Source organism: Aulonocara stuartgranti (assembly GCF_965226115.1).
Source record: "Aulonocara stuartgranti genome assembly, chromosome: 11".
Lineage (NCBI taxonomy): Eukaryota > Metazoa > Chordata > Actinopteri > Cichliformes > Cichlidae > Aulonocara > Aulonocara stuartgranti.
Genome location: NC_138947.1, coordinates 3,637,581 through 3,648,222, shown reverse-complemented (window position 1 = coordinate 3,648,222; position 10,642 = coordinate 3,637,581). Strand labels below are relative to the sequence as shown.

At 43.6% G+C, this 10,642-nt stretch overlaps 1 protein-coding gene across 1 annotated transcript; it reads left to right on the top strand.

Moving 5' to 3' along the window:
• The first annotated feature begins 524 nt into the window (after positions 1–524).
• Positions 525–9,620, top strand: LOC309717053 (membrane-spanning 4-domains subfamily A member 5-like). Its single transcript, XM_082551298.1, has 7 exons — positions 525–644; positions 5,311–5,508; positions 6,861–6,977; positions 7,536–7,592; positions 7,845–8,051; positions 8,958–9,080; positions 9,277–9,620. The coding sequence occupies exons 2-7, from the start codon at positions 5,332–5,334 to the stop codon at positions 9,322–9,324; spliced, it is 729 nt and encodes a 242-aa protein (XP_082407424.1). The 5' UTR covers positions 525–644; positions 5,311–5,331; the 3' UTR covers positions 9,325–9,620.
• The last annotated feature ends 1,022 nt before the right edge of the window (positions 9,621–10,642 follow it).

Here is a 10,642-nt window from a genome sequence, read left to right as displayed (position 1 = left end):
AAACACTGAAATACATTTTTTGCACGCAGGAATGAATTTTGTTCACTCAAATTCAGCTTTTCTTCGCTCAAAATAAATTTCTCCTCAAAATTCAACACATGCACCTGCAAACTTTTTTTACGTGCGCTCAAATTTTTTTTACGTGTGCTCAGAATAGTGGCACAAAAATAACGCCATAGCTCTCGAGGCCTGGAGTTCCCCCACCTCTGACTTAACACAGTAACCCCAAGTCAATCACACTTCCAGTGAAAGCAAACTGTCCACTTAGGAAACAACCGAAATCCAAAATTCATTTACCTGGATTTCTACAACAATTTGCTGATTCACTTAATGCCTAAATAAATAGATCAAAATCAGTGCGTTGATTATTATAATCTGGTTATTAGTCCTAAATTAGTTTAGTTAAATTAGTCCACCAACGTTTTTCACTGTATTGTTCCGTTTTGCTAGTGAGGGTAATTCTTCCACATTTGATTTTTTTCAATTATCTTTGTGTGTAATTGGATGTTGAGCAAAGGGTTAATTTTTATATTGTCCTTATGGGCGGAGGAACAACTGGAAAATCTCATCCAGCAATAGCTGCGCAACAAACACACAACCAGATATTAATTTGGCTTTTGGTTGCTTTTCTTCTCCTCTGACAAGTAAGTTTGTTTGTTTTATTGATTTTGTATTGTAATTCAGGTTAATGTGACGTAATCATTGGTAAACAGGGGCTGTAGATCAAAGCGGGCCTGTAGGACTAACTTGGAAAGCTGCAATGCCCTTCGTGGTGCCAGTCACGGGTGGAGCTGTATTACTGTAATTGTTAAATTACGTCGTATTACTGTCGAGAACAAAGACTTTGATCAAAGACTTTTTTTACATACATGTTTGTTTTTGTGGTCGTGGCTCGATTTCCCGGAACAGTCGGCGCAGTTTCGCTCCCTGCTGCTGGTAGTGGCGCAGTCACTTAATTTTTTTGGACTTTCACTCACAGGAGTAAAGTCGAGTTTCGTCCGCTTTGCAGCACATGTACGTCGAGTTTTTTCTCTGGTAGGTTACAGCACTTTCCTAATATGCGGAGGAGCCCAAAACAAGTTTAGAGGATTGCAAAAATGTCAACAAAGCTAATGAAAAGAGAATTAAGTTCTGAATTTTTCATACACCAGCTTTACTCTGTTACTTCGTTTATATTCGTTTCATGATTTCTCAGTTTCGGTTTCAGAAAAACTATCCAAAGCCACTTTATTGGGTCCAGCCAGGCTTTTGTTTACACTAAATTCTGACCTGCGTCCAAAATTTGCAACGAAGCTTCGACATGTTGAGCGTTCAGAGCGTTCTCTGCATACGTTGGTCGCGGTGAGTGATTATGGGAGTTAGTCTTGCTTCGTTTATTGTCAAAGCAGTCTGGCCATTTTCCTCTGACCTCTATAATCAACAAGGCATTTTCTGCAGGTCACTGAATTCTTTATTATGGACATTTTTCTGTAAACCTTAGGGATAGTTCTCTCATCATCAGTTTCTGTAATATTCAGACCAGCCCATCTGTCACCAAAGACCACGCCCCATTCAGAGTCATTTAAATCACCTTTCTTCACTTTATCTTTTCAATGACACTGTGGTCAGCAGCACAGGAGCACCACAGGGAACTGTGCTGTCCCCTCTTCTCTTCACCCTGTACACCTCTGACTTCTGCTACAACTCTGAATTATGCCACATTCAGAAGTTTGCAGATGACACGGCCATCATGGGGTGTATCTGGGATGATCAGGAAGAGGAGTACAGAAGTCTGGTGAGGAACTTTGTCGCATGGAGTCACACAAACCACCTGCAACTCAACACCTCAAAGACTAAGGAACTGGTTGTGGACTTCGGGAGGTCCAGAGAAGGTCCACTGCCGGTTCAGATAGAGGGGGAGGAGGTGGAGGTGGTCAACAAGTACAAGTACCTCGGGCTGTGGGTGGACAATAAACTGGACTGGTCATGCAACACAGAGCACCTGTGTAAAAAAGCCCAAAGCCGACTGTACTTCCTCAGGAGGCTGAGGTCTTTTAACATCTGCAGGAAGCTCCTGAGGATGTTTTACCAGTCGGTGGTTGCTGGAGTACTTTTCTATGCTGTGGTGTGCTGGGGGAGCAGCACAGCAAAGAAGGACTAATCCAGGCTGGAGAAACTGATCAGGAAGGCTAGCTCTGTGTTCTATGGTGTTCCTGTCTCTGCGTCTCTCTGCCCCGCACCCCTTTTGTATGGTCTCAGGTTTGTCACTTAGTTTCTCCCAGTTTAGGTTTCCGTTTGTAAAGTACTCATACCTCGTTGCCTGTTTTTGTCACCACCACCTTTGTAAATAAAACATCACTCGTATCATCAGTTTGCTGCATCTTGGGTCCTCCTTTTCCTCCACACCACACGGCTCCCTCCGCCAGCCGTGACAGTACGAGCCGACCAAACATGGACCCAGCAGCATCCGCACCTTCCCAGGAGTTTCGGGAGGAATTAATTGACTCCGTTTCAAGGTTGGTCAACCTATGGCTCGAGCATGAGGGGGAAGAGTGTCTCCGCGCTGTAGAAGCCAGGCTACAGCAGCTCATCTCTGCTCACTCCTGGCTGCTCGGCTCTCTTCACCCGCTCGCACAGGACTTCATTCTTCACGAACTGCACCTTCACCCACCAGCCGCTACCGCTTCCCAACCCAGCCCGCCGGTGAGGATTTTGCCCGGCCCGCCGGAGGTTTTGCCCGGCCCGCCGGAGGTTTTGCCCGGGAAGAAGCGACGATCGCGCCGTCGGCGCGTCTCCACACAGCCGGGGAATAGGACTTCAGAACTGCCGGCTGTGGTGAGTGGGAAAGATGCTCCATCTGTTTCGCCAGCTCGTATGACAGTTTATTCCGGGGCTGTGTTTGTTGAGTCAGCTGCCCAGCAGTCGCTAACTCAGTCATCTGCTCAGTCATCACCTCCACCACAGCCAGACTTATTAGACACTATGTTGCAGTCCATAGCCCAGTCAATAGCTCAGTTGGTAGAAGACTCATCAGCCTTGTTATCAGCTCAGCCACCTATTCAGCCATCATCTTCACCAACCCCTCCTGTACAAAAAGTTAAGTCCATCCAACCCGAAAAGAACTGTTTTTCATCTGTTCATTACAAGCAGAGAGACACACCACATAACGCAGTAGTCAGTCCCCAACAGCTGGCCAGTACAGAGACTGTGACGCACTCCAGGGCCTCCCCAGAGGCTGGGCTCCAGCCCCCAGCCGACTCTGGACCCCTGGAGGTTAAGAAGCCAGCTGAGGACTGCACCGGACTGTCGCTGCCTGAGCTGAGTCACTGCTCTGTGCAGCCGCAGTCTGCTTTGTGTTTGCCAGAGGCCCGTGTGCCTGCTGGTTCCGACCTGTCCCTGCCAGAGGCCCGTGTGCCTGCTGGTTCCGACCTGTCCCTGCCAGAGGCCCGTGTGCCTACTGGTTTTGCTCTGTTCCTGCCAGAGGCCCGTGTGCCTACTGGTTTTGCTCTGTTCCTGCCAGAGGCCCGTGTGCCTTCTGGTTCTGTCCTGTCCCTGCCAGGGGCCCATGTGCCTGCTGGTTCCGATCTGTGCCTGCCAGAGGTCCCCGCACCTGCTGGTTTTGTCCTGTGTGTTCCAGGGGCCCCTGTGCCCACTGGTCCTGAGACTGTTTTCGCTGGGGGGCCCGAGGAGCCCGTCCAGCCTCCTGCTTCGCCAGCTGGGGGGACCGAGGAGCCCGTCCAGCCACCAGCTGCTCCACCAGCAGCCTCATCTACACCCGCAGCAGCAGCCGCATCCACAGTTTCATCCACACTGCCTGCTGCAGCGCCTCCGTCTCCGGCTTCCACGCCGCCGCCAGCTGCAGCCTCTGTGTCTCCACCCACGCCAGCTGCAGCCTCTGTGTCTCCACCCACGCCAGCTGCAGCCTCTGTGTCTCCACCCACGCCGTCGCCTGGTCCGGCCTCCGCTTCTGCTTCAGTCTCGTCTGGTCCGGCCTCCGCTTCAGCCTCAGTCTCGTCTGGTCCGGCCTCGGCTCCGCCTTCGTCTGGTCCCGCCCCGCCCGCCCTGGGTTGGTCGTCTGTTTTTGTTGTGGGCTGTCTGGAGCCAGCCCTTGGAGGGGGGGTACTGTCATGGTCCTGGGTCGTTGACCCAGCGTTTTGTGATTATTTTCCTCTGTTCTAGTTATTCTGTGTCCTCCCCCCTTGTGTCCGGTTCGGGTTCTAGATTTCCTGTTTTGTTCTGAAAGTCTGTGTCTGTTGTCATTGTGTTCAGCTTGTCCTCTGCTCCTCATGTGTATTAGGTTCAGCTGTTCTTCCCTCCTGTGTGTGATTACCTGATTACCTTGCGTGTGTATATTTAGTGGGTGTCGGTCTATGTTCATTGTCGGCTCGTCTGCGTTCATCCATGTATCACTGCATTCATCCGTCTACCTCTGCGTTCTATGGTGTTCCTGTCTCTGCGTCTCTCTGCCCCGCACCCCTTTTGTATGGTCTCAGGTTTGTCACTTAGTTTCTCCCAGTTTAGGTTTCCGTTTGTAAAGTACTCATACCTCGTTGCCTGTTTTTGTCACCACCACCTTTTGTAAATAAAACATCACTCGTATCATCAGTTTGCTGCATCTTGGGTCCTCCTTTTCCTCCACACCACACGGCTCCCTCCGCCAGCCGTGACAATTTATCCCCTTTGTATATTTTATTTATATTTGTGTGTGTGTGTGTGTGTGTGTGTGTGTGTGTGTGTGTGTGTGTGTGTGTGTGTGTGTATAAATAAAACAATTCTGTAACTTCGGTCGTTGCTGTGCTTTTTTCTGGAAGTCGAATTTCCCAGAGGAACCCACCCGAGGGATTAATAAAGTTCTATCTTATCTTATGTCCACATGCTTAAATACTTTAAAGTGCTTTCATTAGATATTTCCACTAACAAGTAGTTTAATGGTTAATAAAGTGACTGTGAGTGTTTATCTTCATTACTGTTATTCAGTTAATCATCATCTTTATCTAATATTGAAATGTATAGCATCTTGTTATAACTGCAAACACAACTGCATCACTTAATGTAGTTATTTATTTATATACAAGTTTTTTTTTAAATTTCATTATAATTAACAGACAGTGTAAGTCACTGTTAATGGAGCTCGACATCATTATAAGGTGAGTTATAAGAGTTAATATAAGATAATAGGTATCGAGTGATTTGGATTTTTAATTTTGTTAGTTGCAGAAGTTAAATGAATGTTTTGTTTCAATACTTCGATGAGTTCAGCCATTTCTCCACAGCTGGGGCCTTAATGTGATTCAGACTATGTTCATTTTTATGTACTCTTCTCTCTTTCAGTCTCCAGGATCTACAGGCAGGATGTCTGTCACTGTGTCTAAGGCTGATGGGGTCACTGTGTTCACCTTGACCTCTGACCCTGATAGCTCTTGGCCTCCTCTGTGCCAGATCCTCAAGAACCTTTGCTACAGTCCAGTGTGCTGCACCGTGTCTCAGCGCCTGAGGAGCCTCAACAGAACCTCTCAGACAGTGCTGGGGGTGAGCTACAACCTTTAAGGATTCAAATACCTCGCTTCTGTCAGTCTGCCCCAGGGCAGCTGTGGCTACACCTGTAGTTTGCCTCCACCAGTGTGTGAATTAATAGTGGAATTGTAAAGCGCTTTGACGGTCTCGAAAACTTGTTGTTCCTAGAGTATTTAAAAGTAGAATGGGAGGCAGAGCCTTCAGTCTTCAGGCCCCTTTTCTGTGGAACCAGCTTCCAGTTTGGATTCGGGAGACAGACACTATTACTACTTTTAAGATTAGGCTTCAAACTTTCCTTTTTGCTAAAGCATTTTCTCACCTTTCTCACTCACTATGTGTTAATAGACCTCTCTGCATCAAATCATACCTGTTATTGATCTCTTTCTCTCTTCCACAGCATGTCTTTATCCTATCTTCCTTTTCTCACCCCAACCAATCACAGCAGATGGTCCCGCCCCTCCCTGAGCCTGGTTCTGCCGGAGGTTTCTTCCTGTTAAAAGGGAGTTTTTCCTTCCCACTGTCGTCAAAGTGCTTGCTCATAGGGGGTCATATGATTGTTGGGCTTTTCTCTGTGTCTATTATTGTACGATCTACTGTACATTATAAAGCGCCTTGAGGCGACTGTTGTTGTGATTTGGCGCTATATAAGTCGAATTGAATATATATAGTTATATATAGCTTTTATAACACAGAATATAGTTTGTACTCCCCTTTACGCGTGTGTGTGTGTCGAGTAATTCAAATCATTTTAAACATTCAGGAGATAAAACACTGTGTCAGAAAGCCTTCCAAGAAGACAGAGTAAAGGTAAATTTTATGTGTCAGGGATGCCACTGGCTTTGTATCAGTGTCATGTTTCCTTACCCCACGTGAGTCTAACTCTCACGTGAGTCTAACTCTCTCACTGACAAATTTATTGGACTTAAAAGTGAAGAAAAGTAAAAAGTTATCCACTGTGGTTTAAAACAGGGCAGCACAATGGTTAGCGATGTCCTCTTCGGCTTCCTCCCACAGTCCAAAGGCATGCGGTTAGTGGGGTTAGGTTAGGTCAGGTTAATTGGTAACTCTAAAATCGCTCTAAGGTGTGTATGTGGTTGTGAATGTTTGTCTGTCTCGATGTGTTTGCCCTGTGACAGACTGGCGATCTGTCTAGGGAGTACCCTACATCTCGCCCTCAGACAGCTGGGATAGGCTCCAGGCCCCCACAACCCTGAATAAGCAGAAGAGAATGGATGGATAGTTTAAGAGTTTTCTTATCACACTACAGAAAAAGACTTAGAGAAAGTGCTCCAGTATACAGCATATCCTATGACTGGTGTTAAACATCTACATCACCAGTTGTTAATTCTGTGCTTCTTCTTTGTCAGACTCTGCAGATTATGATTGGGCTTTTCAGTGTTGGACTCGGAACAATCCTTGTAAGCCGATATGTTGGATTATGGACCATACGTGAAACCGGCTACCCTTTTTGGATGGGAGGGTTGGTAAGCAAGCGAAGCAGCTTTTTCCTCAACTAAAATCCTCTGAGTCGGAAAAGAAAGGGACAACATTCCTCTTCCAAAAGTCCATCGGCTGCTCTCTACAGTTCCCAAATGTTTTGGGCTGTTGTTAAAAGAGGGGAGCTACACAGTAGTCAACATCAGATAAAAAAAATTCTCCTTTTCTTTTTTGTAATTGCAAATTTTCTCAGTTTTACTGTAAAATAAATAAATAAATACATAAGGGCATATGAAGTTTACCAATCATCGCATTCTATTTTCATTTACATTTTAAACCCATTTCAACTCTTCAGAATTGAGCCTGTAGTTCAGAGTATGTAGAGTATCAGAGTTGGCGCTTAAGACAAAGCTGGAGAATCTTATGAAATCAAATGTGTTTTATCAATTGAAATCTTAATCCCTTACTTCTGTGGTTTTATTGATAAGCTGCTGTTTCTTATTGTCACCTTAAACACATGATGTGTCTCCTCATTCAGTTAAATTACACATGGGAAGGAATTAAACTTTATTGTCTTTGGTTTTTTTTTTTTTTGTCTTGTGTAGTTCATCATGTTTGGAATCGTCAGCATTTTGTCTGACAAGTATCCAAGTCCATGTCTGGTGAGTAGTCCAGATATATCCTAGAAGGACGACTTGAATTTTGTTGTCTAAGTTGAAGATATAAAAGTAGACGTATAATATTTCAATATACACACTTGTGCCAGGTCTCATGTATGCACATCTATGTAGATGTAAGATTAATGCCAACCATTGCAAGCTTTCCTGCATTGATTGACTGTAAAACTGTTAACCAACCAGCCTTCTAATGTTGAAAATTTGATTTTACATTAACTGACCCATCTTGTATTTCAGGTTATCGTCAATGTGATTCTGAATCTGACTGCCGTTGCTTTTGCCATTGCAGCCATTGTGCTGTATAGCATCAGTGTATCTAATCTATATTTGTGGAACATTTGTGGGGAGCCCGACTACTGGTATGGCCATCATACAACACCAAGTCCGTCTCCTGAACAGATGATACTACAGGAGAGATGCTTGGAGGCCAAAGCTTTAATTAAGGTAAGCGTTAGTTCAGCAGTTTACATACAAGTTAAATTACCTAACTGACAAGTGGAAAATAATTGTTTAAAGTCGAATAATTATTAAATTGTTTTGTAGATATCATCACAGGTTTTTGCTTCTGAAATCTATGGATTTGCAGCTGGTGATCAGATAATAGTATACAGTGGTCCCTCGCTAAAACGCGGTTCACCTTTCGTGGTCTCACTTTTCCGCAGATTTTTTTTGTGCAATTTTGCATGCTCTTCAGAAAAAAAATTTGACTCCTGTACAGAACGTCAAATTTACATAAATCTTTGATCGCTAGCAGTGTAACTCTGAAGTGCTGTACTATATGTTTGTAAGTTTTCTCTCCAACTGACACAACAATGTCAATGAAACGTTTGGCACCATCAAAGGAACCTGCGCTAGCACCCAAAAGGCAGAGGAAGATGCTAACCATTGCACAAAAACTTGGACTTCTGGACATGCTAAAGGAAGGTAGATGTTAACGTAGTTAATTACCACTATGGTGGCACCACTACCATAGAATTTACAGAAACAGTCAGATAAGTCAAACTTTACTCAACTTCTTCTTGCTTCCTTTATTTCTACACCATTGATTCATTGATGTTGGATTCTCTGGCAGCTTCTCTATTCTCATGTTCTGGACCTGAAAACAGTGTTTGATCTTTGGTTTCATTCTATAATGCTGAAATTATTTTTCTACAAAGGTTTGAACTTTGAGAGCATTTTCAGAACGTTACTCCCATGATAAATGAGGGACCACTGTATATAGGTTTTTGATCTTGCGATCACAGTCACGTCTGTACAGAAGTCTCCGCCCACTCTCCGGTCAAAGGGTCTGAGCCTCTGATCCTTTTATTACTGCAATAAAATTGAGCACTGTTGTTTGTATCCCAACAGATGCTCTACAGAAGCATCATTGCTGTGCTAATTGTGCTGTCAGTCCTGGAGCTCTGCGTCACCATCAGCTCAGTCGTCTTGGGGATCAAGAGTCTGAAGAGCAAAGAAAAGGGACAAACCAAGGTAACAGACTAGCGTCGCTTCAAGGTGAAACTGTTACTTAAGCAGAAAATGTTGGCCGAATATGTTTAGGGTTTTTTCTTTTGTTTTTGTTTTGTGTGAGTTCTTATGTGGAAGTTTATGAATATTTGGTGACTTGCTCAAAAGCCAAACCGATTTATTCAGTGTCATTTTACTTTACCAATCTTTTCTTTTTTAGAGCACTGATGACCCAGAGCTCTACACACCACTTCTAGAGGACCACTAAGCCTACAGTCTGAATGTAATTGTGCTGTGAGGAATTGTAACCATGTGCCTTCATAGATTTCACCCTGTACTGCAACATTATCATGCACTTCTCTTGCACTTTTATATACTGCAAATTGAATGTATTTCTAAATCTCTACTTTTTCTCTTCAGTGTGCCTTCCTCCAGATAGTATGCCACATGCTTTGTATGCTTTGTTGTTGTTTTTCTTTCCTTCTTTCTTTTTTTTTTTTCTTTTTTTTTTTTTGACAATATTGGTCCATGATACATAAAAATAAAGAAATCTGTTGCACATTTCATCAGCATTTGAGGTCCTTTAAAAAATGTTTTCAAAGGTAATTGAGAAGTAAAAATTGTGTGGTAAAATCTGTGGAAAAAGTGTGGGGCTAATTCACTGCAGAACACTTTGTAATGTGCAGCTGTCGAGAACTCTAATCAATAATCAATGGCTGATTGGGATCTTTGATTATCTGCTGTTGTCACTGAATAGAATAGGATAGAATAGAATAGCCATTTATTATCATTTTCCCTGTACAATGACCAACCTTGCCGGAATAAAATATAAACAGTAGACAGCAGGAATAAATGACAAACAGGACAAGTTTATACAATCAAGACGGAAATATAGAAAACAAGAGAAATTTATACAAAACAAACAAATGGTGTTTATTTGCAAATGGACTGATTCTTATATAGTGCTTCTCTACTCTCCTGAAGCACTCAAAGCACTTAAGACAACATACTACATTAATTTTCTTCTATGCTGCTTAAGTACTTTCTATTTAAACATTCACACAAATTGATTCTCTGATGGATGCAACTTGCCCAAGAAAATTTAGCATGCGGACTGTGAAAGCCAGAGATTGAACCACCAACTTTCTGATAAGTAAGCGACCTGCTCTGCCTCCTGAGCTACAGCCATCACCACCGTCAGAGCTGTCTGAACGGTGAGTCTGGAGGTGTGGGAGCAGCAGCTTCTGGTCCAGTTTATTCTTCCTCAGGACTTGGAGGAAGTGCAGCCGCTCCTGGGCTGTTCCAAAACAGGGAGGAGACTGAGTCATCAACTGAGATGTTATTATAATGTGTTTGGTCAGTGAATAAATCTTTAGCTTTGAAATCAGCACAAATGAGTTTCAGTGTTATAAACTACATTTAAAGTAGCCTACACAGATACATAAGAAGACACACGTGCGATAAAACACATACAGTTAAAACCAGATATTTACATACAAAAAGACACGAATACCTTTTTTTCTCTTTTTCGTCAAACATCAAATCAGAGTAAACTTTTTGGTTTTAGATCAATAAATATTAACATA

Bases quoted from the DNA above. Each gene is read 5' to 3' on its own strand.
- LOC309717053 (XM_082551298.1), top strand. From the start codon at position 5,332: ATGTCTGTCACTGTGTCTAAGGCTGATGGGGTCACTGTGTTCACCTTG. The intron at 5,509-6,860 runs GTGAGCTACAAC...CTTCTTTGTCAG, and splicing joins CCTCTCAGACAGTGCTGGGG to ACTCTGCAGATTATGATTGG. The intron at 8,052-8,957 runs GTAAGCGTTAGT...GTATCCCAACAG, and splicing joins AGGCCAAAGCTTTAATTAAG to ATGCTCTACAGAAGCATCAT.